Genomic DNA, 21,533 nt, shown 5'->3' on the forward strand with positions numbered 1-21,533 from the left:
TATGGGGTACTCTGCATAGGGCTCGCCGGGACCCCCAGGCTCTCACGCGCGACCCCACCCACCTCTCCACCCGTCTCCCACAACTCACCTTCCCTTAAGCCCCTGCACACCTGCTCCCCAAGCCCCACCGCAAGGCTGGCCAGCGCAGGTGTGCACACTCACCAGGGGAGGCCGGCCAGCACGCCACCCCTCCACTTAGCCAGTGCTGTGGACAGAAGACGCTTATGTATTTCCCAGATACTAAGTTCCTGAGTTCTGAACACCTCCGATGGACCAGGCACGCTACATCTGCTATTTAATTTTCACAACAACCCCAGTAACGTAGATAAAACCTCCATTCCATCAAGTGGCGATACACAGCAGAGCTAGCATCTGCAGGCAGATCTCCTGCTGATTTGGATGCTCAACCCACGGCTTGAAAGAGAGGCTGGGTATGGCGGCACACGCCTGAAATCCCAGTAGTCAGGAGGCTGAGGCAGGAGCACTGCCGTGAGTTCTATCAAGCTGAACTATACAGCGAGACCATGTCTCAAGGCTCCCCTCCCTTAAAAAGCAAACGGAGCACACACTCATGGCTCTGCGCTGTGCGCCGGGCTGCAGACCCTGCAGAGCAGCCTGGAGGGAAGTGGTGCTTTCTCCCTGCTCAGCCCCGCGCCCCTGCACCTCACTACCAGACTGTCTGGGTGAGGCCCAAGTGGCAGCTCTTCCTACGCGTCTAGTTTTGGTTTTGTGACTCCATGTCTCAACTCTCCTGCTGCTGCTCTGAGGTGGAAGGAAGCTGCTGGAAGTCTGGCCCCCACGCCCGCGGGGTGCCCAAAGGAACAGAAAGGTCGGGGACCTGGCCTACGGTGGGTGGCCGGGCAGAGCCCTGAATGTCTAGACACTTCCAGAGGCCAGAGCTCAGAGACAGGGAGGCTGCCGAGGGCCCAGGAAAAAGCAACACAGGGCAGTTGTTTACGTGAGACTTTATCAACCAGAGCAGCTGGGGACACTGGTCATTTCACGGAGGCCACACTGCGAACCCGGCAGGAGAGCTTGCTCTGCACCTCTACTGTCACGCAGGGCCGAACCGGCGCTGGCAGACTCGGTGACGGGGCACGAGGGGCGCCAGGGACGGGAAGAAGTGGGTTCTGTGAAGCAGCCCGACCCTGCCCCCTGCCGGGCACTGACAGCCCTGGCAGACGCGGAAGGACGTGCAGCTAGACGGATCGAGGAGAGACTCTGGCAAAAGGCGGGCGAGCTGGCCGGGTTTAAGACGACGTGTGTATCCCACGAGTGGTGCATCAGTTCAGTGCTCGTCACTCCAGACCGAGAAATGTGCTGTGCCAGTGGAGACTGTAACTAAGTACCGGAGTCAGTTTTGGGCTAAAATCCTGGTTTGTCCAGATGAAGTCCAACATCCCCCACCGTCAGGCGGTCACACGGATGGTGTGAGAAGCCTTCAGAGCAGGACCGGAGGCCTCGTGGTCACAGCTGGCGGCCTGGCCGCAGTGGGACCCTTTACAGACAGGAACCGACCAGGGTTCCCGACACCCGTGCTCCGGATGCAGCGGTACGAGACGGCACATGCGGCTACGGCTCTGCCAGGCAGCGAGGGAAGCACGGGCTGCCCGCCGGCCAGGGTGTCTCCGTGACGCCTGCCGTTCTTTCATCGACGCACACCCTGCGCTCAGTCCTGGACATCGAAGTAGTCAATGACTGGCTCCTTGGCTATCTTCTGTAAAGTACTGCTCCCAGGGTTCCTGAAAAGCAAACCAAGAAGGATCAATCTATTCTTCTTTGGGCAAAGCAGACACAGATATTCAGAATGTGAAGGATCAGGTGAGTGAACATCTGTGAAGCTTTGGTAACACAGCGGGGCAAGCTGGGCATGGGAGTACGGGCCTGTAGTACTACCACTTGGGAGGCTGAAGCAGAAGGATCACCTGAGTTCAAGGCCAGCCTGGGACACAGAGTGGGTTTAAGGTCAGTCTGAACTACACAGAGAGATCCTGTCTCAAAAATTAAAACACAAAACAAAGGTCGGGAGAGAGACAGTGCGGCGGAACAAGCCGCGGCTCCGGGAGGTTGTGTCTGAGTGGGGCTGTGCATGTCATGGCTCCGCCCCACTTGCAGAACCACTGCCCGTGCGGCTGTGAGGACTGCGCTGACCAGAACCCGGCGGCCGGCTCCTGGGGTACAGGGGCGCTGGTCCTGTGGCGCTAGACCTCGGGACCCGGGCTGGAGGTGCATCTGAAGATTAAAGTCACAACGGCCAGTTCTAGTACTTCCCTACCGGATGGAGGCTTGGTACCAAGCCTTGTTGGTATCACCCTTCTGAGAGTTCCCATTATCCCAACAGAGGTGGGCCGTCCCCTCCCACCTACTAGGACTAGGACTAGGATTAAGCCTGCTAAGATTCAAGGCAAAGCCAAAACTCTAGATCATGGACCAAGTTTAATGATGTCACTCATGTACCCGTGCTTCCACTGGATCAGTATTACCTAAGCAACTATACTTGCAGTCTTACTGGCTGATCATGATTTTGACCCACGCTGTACCCACCTCAGGATTTGCTCTATAAAACTCCCTCTGAGAGGAGGGCTTGTTGGCAACCCATTCCCCATTACTCATTTCTACTCTCCAAGAAATTTTCCTATTCTTAGCCTCCACTGTTTCTTTTTTTTGAACCAGGAATCGAACTCACGACCTCGCGCTTGCCAGGCAGGCGCCTGCACGACTGAGCTGTATCACCGGCTCCACTGTTTCTTAAAATTCATTCTTTCACTCTGCGGGACGCAACCTCGGCAAATCTGACACAGGACTTCTGAGTGCAAAGCCAGCAAGGCGTAGGGAGCCCTCTAGGTTCAGAGTAACTTGCAGTCACACTGCCTTGGTCACAGCAGAGCAGCTGGGCTCCTCTCCTGATAAGGGAGGATGGGGGGGTGCGCCTCCCTTGCTCCTGTTTGAAGAAACTTCTGGCAAACTTGCTGCATGTCAGCTTGGTTTTCTCTTTAAATCACTCATGTTTCTGTTGTAAAAATCTTTTGAACCGTACAGAGGTAGACAGAACGGAACATGAGTGCACCCCCACCCCTCTGCCGCCACCCCTGCCCCGGCACCGCGGCAATCCTCAGAGTAACTACTGTGAGCCGCGCACTGCTGCAGCTCGGAGTCACTCGGTGTGGCAGGCCGAGTCCACCCCCAGGGTCACCGTCCACACTGGAAATCATGTCCAGTGACCGCTTTTCCTGGAGTGGAATCGCATTGCGAATTTCAAACTTGAGGATCCCCTGGCCTGAACAAACGTACCTGGTGCCCCAGCCAAACCTAACCTACTTGAACACAGCACCCAGGCCGACCCGAGATGCCACCCATGACTGGTACAGCCCAGCGCAGTCAGCCCCTGCTGGCTTCCCTAACCAGACTGTCCCTCTGGAACGCGGCTGAGAGTCCTTACTTGTCCGTCTGATGTCTGTGATGGGGGATCGGTGGTGGAGGCCGCGCCTGCATCTCCCTTTCGAGCACAGCTGTCAGCGTGGCCGGGGGACAGATGGACTTCCCTCTGGTAAGAGGCAAACACAAGGCGCTGAGAAGTGAGGACCGTTTCGAGGCAAACGGCTAGAAACTCAGCCGGTGACTCTGGCCCTGTGGTGCCGAGCACCCTGACGCCACCTGTCCCCTCAGGCACGGCCCCTCTTCCTTCTCCCACCCTGCGGGGCCTGCTGCCTACTTGCCCCCGTGTCCCACGCCTCTGTGCTTCACCCGCAGCTCTTCCCACCCCCCAGGTTCTGGCGACGACCCTAAGCGCTCCCTGTCCCCTCCGGGCGCACACTGCTGCCCAGGTCCTTCTGATGGGACACACTGCGCACAGGGCCCACCGGTATCCTTCCGTCTCCACCGGGCTAGGGACGCAGAGCGCAGGAGACGGGCGGGCACAGGCGGGACGAGCAGGCACCCGGCTCCGGCCAGGGCTGTCTGCTCTGCCGGCCCAATGCTGTCTCCAGCCCCGGCCATGGGTCAGGGCCGACGGGAGGCCTGCGCACCGGGGGTGAATCTGCCCTAGGTAGTGAGGCCTGGGCTTCGCTCTCTGCTCAGACCTGTAGATGCCATGAAACGGCTGTCCCAGACAGGCAGATTTCCCTTCCCCTCTCCCAAGACAGAAGGCCGGCAAACACCGACGGACCCTGCTACGCCGCCTCCTGTGACGGCGAGACCAGCCCACCTCACCGCAGTGACCACAACGTTGCGCTTCGGCTCACTGTCGTAGCTCACACTCTCCAGGCCGTAAACTTGGGCCAGGTCGTGGATGATTCGGCGGTGGTCTCTGTTCATGGGAGGGAAGCTGTGGCTTTTCTTGCTGCTCTTTCCCTGTATTGAAGGAAACGGCAACTGCAGACAGAGAGCACTTACAAACGTCCTTACCACGACGGCGGCTTGGTCAGCGAGACTGGGTGGGCTGCAGCGCTCCCGTGCACAGAGCGTCACTAACGTGGGAGGGCGGGCGCTGCTGTGAGGGGGGGTGCACCGCTAGGGACAAGGAGTAAGGGCACCGAGACTCTGGTGGACAGGAACGGCTCCCCCGAGGGGCCCTGTCGCTGTGGAGTGATCGTCTCAAGGAAGCACTAAATAAACTCAAGTCTTCAAAATCAAGAAAATCACACTTCGACACAAGTTTGGTCTACATTAAATGCTGAGTCTGCAGACACAGACACACACGTTGTTCAGGCTTCCTCACTGTGAGCGAACAATGCCCTCCGCTTTCTCCTTCGGGTAGGTCTCCTGCTGGGTGGTGACAGAGAGGGCAAGGGAAGGGACCTGGGAGAGAGCAGCTAAGCAGTGGGGAGGCGGACCAGCGCCAGCAGCGGGAGCTGAAGCAGCCGCCTGCCCACACCCCCAGTACTGGCTGCTTGTGACTAAACTGAGGACTTTCCACTTAACGCTGCCTCCTGGACGCCCCTAGCAACCTCCAGGACAGGAGCCTTACTTTCTCCGAGAAGTCTATTCCCCACTTCTTTCAGCTCTAGTCATACAATTTTATCTTTCCCTAAGGGTTTGGGTAATAAAGCAAGGCCGTTCTCCTATCACACGCAATTCTTTGGAGGTCTCTGCAGGTCCGCTGAGCAGCCCGCTCAGCCATTCATCTATCACCACGGAGCCTTTCTGTCTAGAGTTGCTTTTGACTATTCTCAGGCACTGAGCTAGGATTTTTATTTATGTTTAATTTGTTTGCAGATGTACTTTCCGCAATGGCTGAAGCAGGACGGGTTTCCACGAATGTTATAACGGCTGGGCTTCCAGGAAAGATCTTTAAGGAAGCTGTGACTGCTTCCTACAACTACCCTCGGCTCAAAGTGTTTCTGGGACATGGTGTTTATAAAGGCGGCCTCAGAGGAATGTTCACTCCAACCTTGTTCACGGCCTCCACAAGGGTTTCCATTTCCTTCTCAACGTCACTGACAAACTTTAAGTCCTTCCTGAAATGAGAAACCATCAGTTAATCCATCCACTTCCCGCCCATCCAGGAAGCCCTACCACCTACGTCTGCCTGTGAAGTGCAGACAATGGACAGCGTTGGCAGACAACTGCAGAGGTCAGGAGCAGACGGTAACAAAACGTCGTAAAACCAAAAAAGGGAAAACAAGTACAAGCAGAGAGGGAAGGCAAAGCAACGATCAGGGGGTTCAGCAAACAGGAGATACGTAAGCTCTCTTACTGCCCCAAGTGAGGGCCACAGGACTTAGTTTAGAGACGCAGTGTGGCCTAGAGACCCTTCAGCTCAGTCTATCCAGCTCTTGGCAGGCTGGAGCTCTACCACCAGGGCCACCCCCTCCGCTCCAGTGCAGTTCCGCAAGGGGAATTCTGAGAAAACTAAGCAAGGATCGCTCAACGTTATATAATCTCATGCAACAGAAAAATGAATCTTACTTGGCTGAACCCCAGAAGGAGCACATACTGACACTACAGCTTAGAACACCAGCCTCTCCCAAAAGCCACGGTGAAGAGAGCAGGTTACATACCTGCCATCCTCTTTCAAACTGTCGCTGAATTTTGACGCCGATGAGCGGACGCTGAAAGGGTCAGAGTCGTCACTGATGTCGAATGCCTCTGCCAACCTCCTGCAAGTCAGACAGGAGGGTGCGCGTGGGAGAGCGCCTCTCGCACACTGTGCTCCCTCAGCTGCAGGAGACACACTCTAACCCCGTGGAGGCCTGAAGCCCTGGGGAGTTTTTCCGTACATGCACACATACCTGTGACACAGTTCACCTGAGTCAGGCGCAGTGAACAGCTAACAACAGCGACTTAGCGCAGATCTCAGCAAACTCGGCACGCGACTCTTCCCACTGAGGTGGGAACGTCTAACTTTTTACTTAGAGAAAGCGCATTACCGCGTCTCTTTGGCACAGCCAAACCGCCGGCATCACTACTGTTGCACAAGAGGCCATTGTTAAGGGAAAGAAGGGTGACTCAAACACAGGCACTGTGATCCCGCAATAGCTGATTTAACACTAAGTGACAACAGGGGAGGAGTAGCTTAGCGTGGACAAAGGAATGACTCACGTCCTGTGAGGGACACAGTGATCTCATTACGCTACTCAGAACCGTGTGGGATGTCAAATCTGTGAATATTCAACTTGTGGGATTTTCCATCTAGTATCTTCAGACCACCGCAAGCGAAGGCATCGGAAACTACGGACAGCACAACTGTGGCTAAGGCGGGAAGTGCTGCAGTAACGTACACAGACGACTGGGTCCTAACTTCCTCACACTAACATGACCTCGCATGTCAGCAAACCACTTTACTAAGGAAAGAACAGTAACAATTTAGGAGAAAATGGAGTACAGCTTTCACAGAAGAAAAACAAAATAGATTTATATGGATCTGAGCAAGATGAATTCTGGAGACTTGGATTGTTCAGGGACATGGGAGATTACTGGGAATGGTTAATGGGGGATGACTTTAATTTAAGAATAAGGAACAGGCTGGGCACGGTGGCACACACCTGTACTTCCAGCACTTGGGAGGCTGAGGCAGGAGGATCATCATGAGTTCAAGGTCAGCCTGTATTACATAGTGAGTTTAAGGCCAGCCTGCACTACATAATGAGACCCTGTCTAAAAAAAAAAGAAAAAAAAAAGTATATAAGCTAGTGATGCAGCTGAATGGTACAGTTTATATATTAAGGTGGGAAAGATCCTGGGTTTGATACCTCATATCAGAAACAAAAACAAATAAAAAAAAACAAATTTGGAAAATGAAGGAAGAATTCTATAACAAACAATAAACACCACATTTTTGTTGTTGTTACTTGTTTTTTGAGACAGGGTCTTGCTATGTTATCCACACTAGTCTTAAACTTGTGGGCTCAAGTGATCTTCCTGCCTCAGCCTCCTGAGTAGTTGGAATTAAAGACACATGCCATGGTGCCTGGCTTAGATTTTTATATTTTTCAAAAGTCTTTAAATTTTCAACAAAATTCTTAGAGGGAGATCTTTGATGTTTTTATTAGCTGGTCACCAATTCAAATTTAAGTATCAATTAAAAACATGTAGGCTGAATCTGGCCTACTAGTTTTTGCTTCTACAATGAAAAAATATATATATGTAACTTTAGATGGAGTTTTCTTTTTCAAATTTTCATTCTGTTTTCTTCCCTTAAGTCAATGGAGTTAAGAAATCATTTTTAGATAGTAAAGATCATTGTGTCATAAACAGTGAGAAAGTCAAAAGGCTTTCAAAAATTACCAGTTCTAGTCAATAACCAACATTTACTGGATACTTACCATGTGCCAGGCTTGTGCCAAGAGGCTATGTGTAGTATCCTTAGTTTTAATGTACTAACCCTCACAACTCTGGGAAGTTGATATTGTCACCATTTTCATAGATTTTTTTTTTTTTTTTTTGTTTTTCTCCGGTACCGGGAACCGAACTCACGACCTTGTGCTTGCCAGGCAGGCGCTTTTGCCGCTGAGCTAAATCCCCAGCCCCTTCATAGATTTTTAAGGAAATTAAACCTCAGAATATGTACGTTGCCCAAGGCCACACAGTTACATGGTTTGTGAAGCTAGGATTCAAATCCAGTTGGTGTGACTGCAGATCTGCACAGTTCTGATACTGTACAACACTGTCCCTTAAGTATACGAAAGCAGCTCCCCCATTTTAAAGGCATTGTGTATATTTACGACATTTCTCAACACCTCAGACGCATAGCACACACTGTAGAGCTGGGCACACTGTAGCTGATGGTTCTTAAAGGGGAGCGGGCTTAAGCAGCACTCCCCAGAGAACTGCCTTGAGTGTCAAGCCAAGGGAGACCCAGGCCGCACTGCAGGGCACCCCAACACCTTCTACACACTGACACTTACAGAGGTACTGCTGCTGGGGGTGTAGCTCAGCGGTAAAGTGCCTGCCTAGCACGTGCACTGCCCGACGTTTGATCCCCAGCACTAAACACAAATTATCGTAATTGCTTACAGGCAAATTTCAAGGTAAAACAAGGCTATACATCCTTGTACACATCCTAAGAATGGTCAAAATGAAAAAGACTGACAATCCAAGCACTGGCAAAAAGGTGCAGCAGCAATGGGAATGACCACCCTGCTGAAAGTTTAAGTTGTTATTATTACTGTTACTGTTATTTCTGCACTGGGGATTAAACCCAGGGACTTCACACTGAGTTGCACCCCTATCCCTGACTTAGTTATTTACCTTATCTATTTATCTATCTATCTATCTATCTAACATCTATCAATCTAACATCTATCTATCTATCTATCAATCTAACATCTATCTTTTTTTTCCCCAGTACTGGGAATCGAACTCACGACCTCACACTTGCCAGGCAGGTGCTGTGCCACTGAGCTAAATCCCCAGCCCCTATCTATCTATCTATCTCTTTTTTTGGGGGGGCGCATTTTCCGGTTCCAGGAATCGAACTCACGACCTCACACTTGCCAGGCAGGTGCTGTGCCACTGAGCTAAATCCCCAGCCCCTATCTATCTATCTATCTATCTATCTATCTATCTATCTATCTACCTTTTGAGACAGGGTTTTGCTTTGTAGTTCAGGTTGGCCATGAACTATGCAGCCCAGGCTGGTCTTGAACTCATGGTTATCCTTCTGCCTCAGCCTCCTGAGTGCTAGGCCTTACTTTTTTTTGAGACAAGGTCTTGCTAAGTCATTAAGTTTAGGCTTGAACTTGTGATCCTCCTGCCTCAGCCTTCCAAAGTGCTAGGATTATAGGCATGTGCCACCACACTGGGCAAGAAGTGTAATTTCAAACAACCAGTTTGGACACTGGCAGAAGAATCTACGAAAGTTGAACACAAGCATACCCTATTAAACAGCAATTCCCCTCCTAAACTTATATCCAGTGGAAATGAGTACATATATAAAGAAGAACACAAATGTCCTTGGAGGGTGGGGATGTAGCTTGGGGACAGAATGTTTGCCTAACAAATGTGAGTTCAATCCCCAGCACTGAAGGAAAAAAGTTCTCAACAGTATTATTTGTATAGCTCAATATTGCTAACAATACATATATCCATAAAAGGCAGAATGGTTAAATTATGATACATTAACACAACAAAATCTCATGCAAAACTGAAAATAAAGTACTGCCGCATGCAACAAGTGTCACAAATGCAATACAAGAAATCAGACAAAAGTAACACAAAGTATATGACTTCATCATCTAAAACATAAACTTTTAACAGGACAAAACTAATATAAAGTGTCAAAAGGCAGAATTTTGTGGAATACACGAAAGGGTTCTGGTAATTTTCTCTTCCTTGAATTGGGTGTTGGTTACGGCACTATTTACTTGATGAGTCCCTGACCTGTGTACTTATGTTACACTTCAATCTAAAAAAAAACCATCAAACCTTTTTTAAAGCCTCTTATCACTGTTTTCAGGAAGCTGGCCAGCCAGAAAAGAACTGTGTGGTATACAACGTCTACCTCACACCCAAAGCCACACAGCTCGTGTTTCTGAAATACGCACAAATGACCTGAGTGATTTATGCTCAGACAAGTCAGTGCTTGCTGAGCACGGTTCCCTTGGTGCCCGGCGGCGTGAGCCTCGAGCGGTGCGGAGTGCAGGAAGGGCCGCCCCCTCTCCTAACAACACAGGGCTCCAGGACAAGCAGGTGACAAGCAGCTGGAAGCACTTACCTTCTCCTTTCCAAGGCTGAACACTCTTCATCACACTCCAGCCTTGACAAGCAAATAAAAAAATCGTCAGGGGACAGGTCGAATGGCCCTTACCCAGCAAGACAGCTGCAGGTGGGCAATCAGAGCACAGCTGAGTCCTGCTGAAGGGCCTCCCTCCTGGGCGGGAAGCAGCTTGCTAGGCCAGCCTGCTTTTGGTTTCAGTAGCACCCGCTGTCCTGGGAATCTACCCTGCGGAGCTGCTTGCTCCCCAGGTACAGCTCTTACAGCCCCAGCTCCCTCTTTGGACACGGGTACCACTGCGGCTCTCCGTTCTCCTGCGGGCTGGGCTGCTTCCCCTAGGTTCCTCCTTCCCTTATCAACTGTCTCAGGTAAGGCTTGGAAAGTCTCTTCTGCTCTCAGCTACACCCTGAGGAGGAGCACTGGGGCTGGGGAGCGTGTGGCCCCATGCGGAAGACCGCTGAGTGTGTGCCGTGTCAGGCTGTACTGCGGGGACTGAGACACACGAACGAGCCCTGCCTTCCAGAAACCAGAAGAAACAAGGCATGTATACATGTTTTTCAAATCACCTGGCTTGCTGAACTTCTTTTTTGGTAATGAACCTGCTGATCTCCACGGAATCACCAAGCTGCATGTCTGTTATTTTAGAGGCCATGGAAATAGCAGCTATTCTGAAATACAGAAAAGAGGAGAGGCACTGCAGTTTCACAAGAACCTTGCCACGTCAGGGACACAGCGGACCTCTCTCAAAACCAAGCCACCGCAAGACGGTGGGTGCCGGGGGGTGCAGCCTGGGGCTGCCACATGCTCAACCAGAGCCTCGGCCGCTCCCTAGGCGCTCGTGAGGAAACCCAACTCCTCAGCCCTGCGCCGCGCAGACACCGCCCGGCACTCCGGGGTGCTCCACGCAGGCAAGCTGACGCCCGTGTGCGCGGGACACCCCCACATCGCATCAGAGACGCACGGCCAGGGTTCTCTCACACCGCGCCGCCGCGTGCTCAGGGCCTGTCTGACCGCGTGGGCTCCAGGACTCTAGGAGGCTGCAAAGCTGCTTCCCAGAACGAGGGGAGACCGCTCGGGGAGGGCACAGGCCTTAGCCCCGGCTGTGCCTCTAGCAGCGGTAGACATCAAAGCAACTCATTTCACGCCAGGACAGCTCTTCTCATCTCATGGGTTACTAAGACCAAAAGGGCAGCAATGAGAGACATGCAGAGAAGAAGAACGAGACACTTCCCTTGCAAATGAGCAGTCAGGGAAGAAAAGCCACGAAGGGTTAGGAACGTTCTTTCTTTGAATCAGAGAAGGCAGATTTAAAAAACCTTCCAACCTTCAGAAAAGATGCAAGAATTTTCCAATAAATACGAGTCCCCTTCACCTAGACCTAACAACTGTTAGCATTTCTGCAGCACTCACCTCTGGTAAGTACTGGATGCTTCAGAGCAAATCACCATTTCTTTTCTTCGTCCACATTCACACTGTAGCTCTACCTGAGACAAGATTGACACAGAACCACCTTGAGCAAATGAGAACCATGGAGTGAGCGGATTTCACTGGCAAAGCCTCTCTCTGCAAGGCGTGGTGGCGCATGCCTGTAACTCCAGCACTCCGGAGGCTGAGACAGGCAGACCGCCCAAGTCTGAAGCAAAACCCTGTGTCTCAAGCAAGACACAACACAACACAACACAACAAGCTTCTCTCAAATCAAAACTGGGGAAGGGCAGAGAACCATGAGTGCCACCCTTGAAGATGAAAGAAGCTAACCACACATGCAAACTGACAACACAGTAGTTGATATGCAACTAGGAGGGACATGTACGGTTCAGAATGCCCTTTCTAGAAACTACGAAACTGCTGCTGTCAATCTGGGCTGAAAGGGTAGCGCAGAATCAAGTCTCTACCAGTGAATCAGAAGTGGACACTTGCCCAGACCAATCAACTGAGGCCCAGCCAACCTCACACGATCTGTCCACTTCACGTCGTCAGAGCGGCCTGGGAGGTTCCCCAGACCGTTTACACGCTCACGGCGCCCGCTACAAGGCTGGAACCACTCTTTTGTGTCACCACAGCCACAGTTAGCATTTGAGTGACCATTTTGTGAGTATCTGTTCCAAGAAATTATAAGAGACTGTGTTTCTCTTGTTCACTAGTCCCGCCTTAGAACCTCACACAATATCCTGCCCACAACAGATTATATATGGTGAGCACATGGAGCAGACAATCAAGAGTTTCTGAGAATGTGCTCCAAAGGGGGTAAATTGATCAGGTGGCAATCGGTACCTGCGGAAGTAAGAGGTTTATGATTTATACCACCTTTCTCTTGCTAACTTCACTTGCAGTTTCTCTCAGCTAACGACCTCCGCTTAAGACACTTGCCCCGGCTCTGCTGCGGTCACTCCTGGCCTTACTAGCAGGTCCAGAGGAATCGATGCGCTAGTGGGAGTCTGGAATACCCACCTTGGCTTTGCAAGCAGTCACTGGGCAGGGTGAGCTGGGGTGGCAGGGAGCCATGCACGGGTGGCCACAGTCCGCTCTGGGGGTGCTGCAGGGCTGCTTGCAGGGCTCATCCACAAGGCACTCTCCTTTGTGACAGAGCCTCTGACACTTGTGCATCCCACACGGGAGCGCGGCACTGCAGGGTAACCCGCAGGAGATGTCAGCCAGGTGGCAGGGGATGTTGCTTCGTAACTAGGAGAGAAGCAGGCAGATTCTCATCTCTGTGTGGGATCTGGGGCGAGTTTTAACTTTTCCTTAGAACACTTCAAAACTTACAACTTTTAGAAAATTTTTAAAAAGCTCTTTTTATCTGAAAACAACTTGATTGTTAAAGTCCACAAGATTAGTTTCACAAGAAGACAAATTTGAATCTTATTTAATAATACTTGCTATGATCCAAAAGACTTGTATAGCCCAGTGTGACCTGGGAGAAACTTTCCAAGGTAGCAACAAGCAAAGGCCACCGCGTGACTGTGAGTACTTACGAAAGTGCTACAGTCAACATGGAAGCCAGGTGACCTTCTCCCTCCTTTCCAGGGTAAGGCACTGACTTGACAGAAAACCCTCCCACGTGCCGGGGTGCAGGTCCTACGGTCCCAAGTTCAGGGACTGCTAGCGGGGCTGTTAGGCTGTTTGCATCTTCAGCTCTATCGCACCTGCCAACTCCTGGCCTCAGAAGGCCAGGCAGCCCTGCTCACTGAGAAAGTTAGGAGGCAGCAGGGACTCCCAGCTCATGTTTTCCTGAGAAAACCTCGGCCTCCAAGTCTCTCCACTGCAATAAAAAACTACTGGGATTTTACTCCTATGCGACCGAAGGGCACTTTACGTACTGTGTTCACTCAAATTCTCTTCCGAAGCCTCCAGAGGAGCACTATTCCCTACTCCAGCGACACACAGCTTCCACTCTCGAAGAGGCCTCCAGGTCTAGGACACGGAGCCCTCCGACTGCTTTGGAGTCTGGACTTCGGCAGGACGCAGCTCCCACTCACTGAACACTTAATCCACGCTAGGCCCAGGGCCCTAGGGGTAACTTGCTTGTGCTCTGCCCTGCGTCACCTGCTCCCTGCACCACCTCACTACCCTGGAGGATGCTATTTCCTCCAAGCCGCCCTCCCCTGGTAGGACCCCTTTCACCCCCTGGTACCTGGTATTCCCACCTACTGCATTACAGTTGCCTGTTCACCTGCCTCCCATCAAGTAAAGGCTGCGAGAGTGCCAGGGTCGTATCAGTACTGCTAACTTCTTTTTTTTTTTTTTTTTTGAGACAGGGTCTCGCTGTGCAGTTCAGGCCAGCTGTGAGCTCACTTTGCAGCCCAGGCCGGTCTCAAACTCACAACGATCCTCCTGCCTCAGCCTCCCAAGTGCTGGACTTACAGGCGTGCGCCACCACGCCTGGCAGTACTGTTAACTTCTGAATCACCCCAAATCTAGCCTGTTTCCCTACATACAGTAGGTACTCACTTAAGGTTTGTTGGATAAATTTTAAACCAACAACAAAAAAATGACACATGAATGTTTTAGAATGGATAAACTCATAGGAGATGAGATTTTTAGGGGAGGAATTAAAAGGGCCTATAACTTGAGAACCACTCACAGGAAATAAGTAGAGAAAAATGTGTCCATCAAGATAAGCATCCTGAAAGCATGTTGTTACAGATGTCAAGAGAATTTCCAGAAATGTTGGCCAACATGTTATGAAGTAAAAAGCACAGGTTACAAAACAGTGTAATCTTAACCGGAGCCAGGGAGGTACGTTATCAGCACACGCCTGACAGGTCACAAACCAGAGGTCGGGGCACTGCCTTCTTGGGCTGTGGTGCAGCTCTGGGGTGAAGTGCTCGCTCAGCGTGCACAGGCTCTGGTTCAGTTCCCAGCACCCTCCTCCGCCCCCGCAAGAAAGAATTTCTTTCTCAGTAGTAGAATTGTATCTTCTCAATTATCTATAGTAAATACACATTTTTAAAATTAAAAACTTTAGGAGGCTGAGGCAGGAGGATTGTTGTGAGTTCGAGACCAGCTTAGGCTACAAAGTGAGCTCAAGGCCAGCCTGAACTGCATAGCAAGACCCTGTCTCAAAGACACAAAAAATAAATAAATAAAATTAAAAACTTTAAGTGTTTAAAAAGTCTAGAGAAGAGGATGCCAAACACAGGTTAGAGGTTAAGAATGAGGGTGAATCCAGGCATGGCAGTGCAGCACCAGAGGCTGAGGCAGGAGGAGCGCTGCGAGTTTAAGGCCAGTCTGGCAGTTCAAGGCCAGCTTGAGCTACATAGTGAGACCCTGTCTGGGGAAAAAAAAGGGAGTAAGGGTGAAAGTCGTTCAGGGTATTGCAGCAAGAGGTACAGGGAGCCTGGAGGTAGGCACTTGGGTGGCAGTTGGTGGAGAGCCCAGCTCTACCCCTGGGTGCCCTCACAGAAATACCTCTTCCTGGGCCAGGGACCTCTCCGCACCCCAGGGACCCTAGACGTGCTCTCCAGGCTGAAGGGGCTGAGTCTCATTTTGTTGTAACCAGATTTTAAAACTGATGAAACAGAGACAAAATGCTAACCGCTGCACAGTCTCATTTCGGTGGCATTCGGGGGAGAAGTGAGACAGATGCCAGTCACTGGTCGTCAGGGTCTAGAGTGGGAAGGGAGAGTGACCCAGGCCACCCGAAGGAATGCTGGGGGATGAACTGCCCCGCCCCCATGCTGGGGCTTGAACCCAGGGCCTTCACGCTGAGCTATACTCCTAGTCCTTTTCTTACTTGTTTTCAAGACTGGGTCTGGCTAAGCTGCCCGGGCTGGGCTTGGACTTGCAGTTCTCCTGCCTCAGGCTCCCCGAATGCTGAGAGTCCAGCTGTGCACCACCAGGCCTGGCTCCGTTCTGCATCTTTATTGTGACAGTTGTTACGTGACGGTACAATGCTCTTGATAAAACTCACAGAGCTACAGATTTAAAAAGGTAAATTTTACTGTATGTAAATTTTCCCTTAAAAACAAAAACAGCACTCAGGATCGCAAGTTTGAGGTCAGCCTGGACTACACAGTGAGACTGTCTCAAGAAAAAAAAGTGGTAACAGAAGGCTTCTGCTCGCTGGAGTAAGTTTACTTTCAGAACCAACAAGATAAAACTCTGGGATAATCAAATCGTAACCCTCTGGCTGGAACAATGAACACCTAAGCGAGAACCCTTACCTCGTGCTTACCCATGCACCACCTCTGAGTCAGGAAAGTACAAGGGGGACACTTCTCCTCACTGTGACAAGAGTGATACACTGCAGAGAGAGAAAGGTGGCATCAGGAGTAACTTCTACACGATGTCCCATAAACTACACACGTTATCGATGGCATATAACAGAAAGTCCCAGGGCTGGGGAATACTTTTTCTAAATCGTCACAGGAGCTGAGTGTGGTGGCTAATCCTAGCACTTGGGAGGCTGAGGCAGGAAGATCACTGTGAATTAAAGGCCAGCCTCAGCTACACAGAGTTCAAGGCCTGCCTGCACTACATATCAAGACCTTGCCTCAAAAAACAAAACAAGACCAAACCCAGAAAAACAGAAACCCCACCAAACAAAACCTGTAATATTAACTGATATGGAGAGAAATTAAAAAGATAACAATTGAGGGAAAAAAGCCAGCTAAAAATTTTTTTTACAATTATTTTATTATCATTTCCTTTTATTTTTGGTACTCAGGACCTTGTGCTTGTCAGGCAGGTGCTGTGCCATTGAGCTATATCCCTGACCCTTTTTTAAAGAAAAAAGAAAAATCTCAAAACAAGATAACAGGAGGGTAACAATGGTTAATACATTGTGTATTGTTATCTTTAAATTACTCAGAGTACAAGATATAGGCATTTAATTGCCCAAACAATATTAGCACGAACTTTTCTTTTCCATGAACTCAGAAAAATTAGTATCATAACTATCTTAAGTGTGTGGGTATATAAATATATTTTTTTTCCTTCTTTTCCCTTCCTTTTTTTCTCCTTTCCCCCATCCCAGTTTCTCTTTCATTTTGAACAGTTTCTTCCCATTTCACAATATCTATTGTACATTTTGGATCTTGTTCTCTTTTAGAGTCTTACACTAGGGAGACAATATGACGTTTACACGTGTGCCTGGTTTATTTCACTTATGAATGTGGTCTCGAGTTGCATCCACTTACCTATAAACGTCTCCAGTTTACCCTTCTTTATTGCTGAGTAATATTCCATTGTAAAAAAAGACCACATCTTTTTTATCTGTTCCTTGGTTGATGGGCATTTGGGTTGTTTTCAAAATTTTGCTATGACAGATTGTGTTGCTATGAATATGGATGTATGTATGTCACTGTGGTATGATGTTTTTAATCCTTCTGGGAAGATACCCAGGAGGGGAATTAGCTGTGTCAAATGGGACCTCCAGGGGGCTGGGGATTTAGCTCAGTGGCACAGCGCCTGCCTGGCAAACGCAAGGTCGTGAGTTCGATTCCCGGTATTGCGGGGGAGGGAGACCTCCAATCCCAGTTTTTTGAGGAACTGCCACACTGATTTCCACAGTGCTTGCAGCAGTCTACACTCCCACCAACAGTGGAGAAGGGTTCCTTTTCTCCCCCAACAGTCCTCCCTAAAATTGTTATATTCAGTAGGATCTCACTTTTATTCCAGGAAAAAAAATGCAAATATACCTATTTACACGTGGAAAAACACTGTGAAAAGTGTGTATAATCCTTACAGGATGACACGCGGCCAAGTGTGGTGGTGCAGCCTCTCACCCAAGCACTCCAGGCTGAGGCAGGAGGAGCATGGCGAGTTCGAGGCCAACCTGGGCTACAAAGTGACTTGAAGGCCAGCCTGAACCGCATAGCCAGACACTGTCTTAACACACATACACATGATGACATAATATGACTTAATGTTAAACTCTTGACTTTATTTCTATTATCTTTATTCTTATTTAGTAAACACATATTGCTTCTATAACAACCAAAAAACCAAGTTACTTTTAATTTTGTAAAAAGATGCTCAACTTTGAAATATGCAGCAAAAGCAGAGGTATGAAGAAAGAAGAAAGTCCCTGAGAGACAAGATCAGGGGGGCTTCCAATCTTTCGGCTACGTTTGGCACCCGCAGAGAACAACACTGGAGTGCACTGTGAGTGCCAGCTGGCACGCAGACCGCCTGCACAGAGGCCCTGGGGCACGGGCTCTGAGCCCCGCCTGCGAGCAGCGAGGCGGTGACAGCACGCGCGCGCAAGAGGAGACTCACCGGGATGGTCACACTCGTGGAGTCTGGCACAGGTCTGACTACACTCGGGGGGCCTGGTGCCACAGGGGACGGGAGGGTAGATCACTGACGCGCCACAGTGGCAAGTTAATTCATCAAAGCCTGCCGGAAGAGGAGGGCAAACAACCCTGTGAGAGCCTGGGGTGTGCACGTGCGTAATTATTTGTACTTTTAGAGAATGGGGATCGGGTGGGCTGTTTTTTAAAAAATAGACATTTTTTTTTTTTTTTTTGGTTTTTCTCCGGTACCGGGAACCGAACTCACGACCTTGCGCTTGCCAGGCAGGCACTTTTGCCGCTGAGCTAAATTCCCAGCCCCCAAAAATAGACATTTTATTACACTTTTATTTGGCTAAACCTGAGCTGGTGAAAGAGGCACAGAGAGAGACGCAGCGCTCCACCTCACTCTGAGATGGACAACTTCCCAATACTCTCCCCAAGACAGTTCCGATAACATCGGAAGTTATACGAAGGACTGTAAGTCTTTGATACTGCAATACAAAACTGCCAATATTTCAAAGATCTGCATAATCCGGTGGCTATTTCCTTGCTTTCCTTTTTTGTGGTATTGGGAACTGAATACAGAGCCTCTGCACTGAGCTACACTCTCAGAACTTTTTATATTTTATTTTGAGATGAAAGTCTCACTAAGTTACTAAACTGCCCAGGTTGGGCTTGAACTTGTATCCCTTTTGGGTCAGCCTCTCAGAGTGCTGAGATTATAGGCATGTGCCACCACACACAGTTAAAGATTATTTTCCAATGATCAATGTACACTACTTTAAAATCATGCTTGGGTAAAAGAGCCACTCAAAATACAAGAGAGAACAACGTAGCATAACATCTCAGAGAGCAAATGCTGACTCGTGTCCTTTATGAGATGAGGTTGAATTCCGGAACAACATCAAGGTCGAACAACCACAACTATCTCACGAAGTTTTTCTTTTCTTGATACTCTTTTTTTTTGGTACCAGGAATCAAACTCAGGACCTTGCACTTGCCAGGCAGGCGTTTGTGCCACTGAGCTATGTCCCCAGCCCGGTCTTTCTTTTCTTTTTGTTTTGTTTTTGAGACAGGGTCTCACTGTGTAGTTCAGGCTGGCCTTGAGCTTTTTACGGAGCCCAGGCTGGCCTCAAACTCGCAGCACTGTTCCTGCTTCCGTGTTCCAAGTGCTGGGACTACAGGTGTGCGCCACCATGCCTGGATCTATGTAAAAAGGTTTCATAAACGATCCTCCCTCTTATAACTAGTCATCTGTGGGAGGCTGACTTTTCTTATATGCCTCAACTATACTGTAACAGACTGAATGCGAAGCAGATATGAAAATCCAGCTATCTTCTACTAAATCAGGCATTCAATATTTTAATTTCTGAAGTGCGGTTTAGCCAGGCATGGCGGCATACGCTTGTAATCCTTGTACTCTGGCAGACTAAGGCAGGAGGGTCGCGTGTTTGAGTTCAACCTGGGCAATTTAAGAAGACTCTGCTTCACAATAATGGGCTGGAGATGCATCTCAGTGCAAAGGCCCTGGGTTCATCCCCAGTACCACAATGGTGAAACAAAGCAATATATGTTAACAGGTATATTACTGTTATTTTAACATGAAATAATAAATTATTTTTTACTTTTCTCAGTTTTAACTTCATTTGGTAGAAATACATAAACACATACAAAGAACTCTTTGGATTCCTCAATAATTTTTTTGTCCTGAGACAGGGTCTTGCTCTGTAGTTCAGGCTAGCTTTGAACTCACTATACAGCCCAAGCTGGCCTTGAACCCATGGCAATTCTCCTGCCTCAGCCTCCCAAGTGCTGGAATTACAGATATGTGCCACCATGCCCAGCTCTCAATAATTTTTAAGAGTGTGAGTCTCAAGACCCAAAAATTTACTAACTGTGTCTAATAGTACTGCTAATAGACTGCCAATGGCGGTAATAAAAAAGGCAGATAGCAAAAGAAGATGCTATCTCAGATCATTGCTCACACTTCAAATTGTGTAGAGGGGCTGGGGATTTAGCTCAGCAGCACAGCGCTCGCCTGGCCAGCACAAGGTTGTGAGTTCGATTCCCAGTACCGGAAAGAAATTTAAAAAAAAAAAAAAAAAAAAAAAAGCAAACTGTGTAGATTCAGAGACTACTACTAAGAATACCTTAGAGACACCTCAACACAGCTGAAACACGAAGGCTCAGTCCAACAGTCCACATCAACCCAAGCAAACCAATCTCTCCAATATACCCGAATGTCTTAGGCTGTGCTATGTCCATGTACCAATTCCCCACGATGAATGCAATCCCTGTACATTACAAACATTTGCTAGTAAAGACAGACATTTGAAAACGCATGCATCTCGCGTCTAGACAGCGCTACACTGCAACACGCGGCCGAGGCACTCACTGGCTTGCCAGCACGTCTGGCAGCTCCCCCGATGGCAAGGTTCCTCACACCTGTGAAGGCCACAGCGGAGTTTCCTCCCACAAATCAAAGGGCACTTGTGCTCCTTGTCCTGAAAGGAGAAACCTTCACTTGTGGACAAAATGGTTTCTATTTCGTATTTTCCATACACAAAACCAAGAATAAAAACAAAGCTTGACACATTTAGAAATGGAAGGGTGCCTGAGAACAGCTTCACAATAACCAGGGAAGAGGGACAGGTGGGACACGGGCGCGCTTGGGACGGTGATCGCGAGCTGGTCGCTCATGGAGCCCGGGGCTGCATGTACCATCGGGGACGCACTCCACCAGTCCCTGCTTTGTACATCTCTGAGAATTCTGACCATCAGAAGACTGGAGGTCTTTGAACAATGACTTGTCAATCTTGGCATAAAGCACAGTTTCACCAGTCTTCACCTTATCAATATAAAAATTTCAAAATAATTTTGTATTTTGTCTACAATATATATGTGTATAACCTTATTATTGGTATTGTATTACCTTGTTTGTAAATACATGTATATATTTATGTATGTATATATACTCACACGTCATCTATCTATCTATCCATCTAATCAATAGAGTACACCAAGAAAATGTATACACACTTCAGGAAAAGAAAAATAGTTATGTTTTTTCAGCAGGTGTTATCCTCGTATGGGGGACCCTAGGGGATGCTGAATACTGTAAAAAACCCACCACACTCCCAGCCCTTAGAGAAGAAACTGAAAATGCATGTGCAGAATCTCAGTGACCAAGGTCACCCACGCAGTAGTTCACCGTACTAATAAATGTGTGGAAGCTCATGGCCACCACTTTGAGCCCCTCTTGTAATTGTATAGCCTGTAACTTTTTTTTTTTTTTTTTTTGCCTTTTTGAGACAAGGTCTCGCTATGCAGCCCAGGCTGGTCTCGAACTCCCAAGGATCCTCCTGCCTCAGCCTCCTGAGTGCTGGGATTACAGACTTGCACCACCACGCCTGGCTCTTCTGTAACTTATTAATCTCATGATGTCAATAAATTTAGTATTAAAATATTTACACAAGTTTTTGTTTTCCTCAAGTGTGTATACATGTTTTTGGTGGACTCTGTACTGTATATATCTCTAAATACATACGTAAATAAAAGATAACACAGTACTGATAGTCAGGTTGTGCCTCCTTTAATTAGTTCTACAGATCAAATATTTCTTTTTTTTTTTTTTTTTTTTT

The 21,533-nt window shown here is 49.0% G+C and overlaps 1 protein-coding gene across 1 annotated transcript in view; it reads right to left on the minus strand.

Moving 5' to 3' along the window:
• Nucleotides 1–948: 948 nt before the first annotated feature.
• The window catches only part of Nfx1 (nuclear transcription factor, X-box binding 1), a gene marked incomplete in the record, with an annotated part of 64,637 nt that continues 44,052 nt past the window's right edge, over nucleotides 949–21,533 (minus strand). Inside the window, 12 exon segments of the mRNA XM_013522951.1 lie at nucleotides 949–1,742; nucleotides 3,440–3,544; nucleotides 4,205–4,350; nucleotides 5,390–5,456; nucleotides 6,000–6,098; nucleotides 10,154–10,195; nucleotides 10,720–10,821; nucleotides 11,564–11,637; nucleotides 12,605–12,835; nucleotides 15,820–15,899; nucleotides 17,876–17,995; nucleotides 20,288–20,396. Coding sequence (XP_013378405.1) covers nucleotides 1,670–1,742; nucleotides 3,440–3,544; nucleotides 4,205–4,350; nucleotides 5,390–5,456; nucleotides 6,000–6,098; nucleotides 10,154–10,195; nucleotides 10,720–10,821; nucleotides 11,564–11,637; nucleotides 12,605–12,835; nucleotides 15,820–15,899; nucleotides 17,876–17,995; nucleotides 20,288–20,396 — 1,248 coding nt within the window.

The sequence above is a fragment of the Chinchilla lanigera genome, unplaced genomic scaffold (genome assembly GCF_000276665.1).
Source record: "Chinchilla lanigera isolate Chin_1 unplaced genomic scaffold, ChiLan1.0 scaffold00071, whole genome shotgun sequence".
NCBI lineage: Eukaryota > Metazoa > Chordata > Mammalia > Rodentia > Chinchillidae > Chinchilla > Chinchilla lanigera.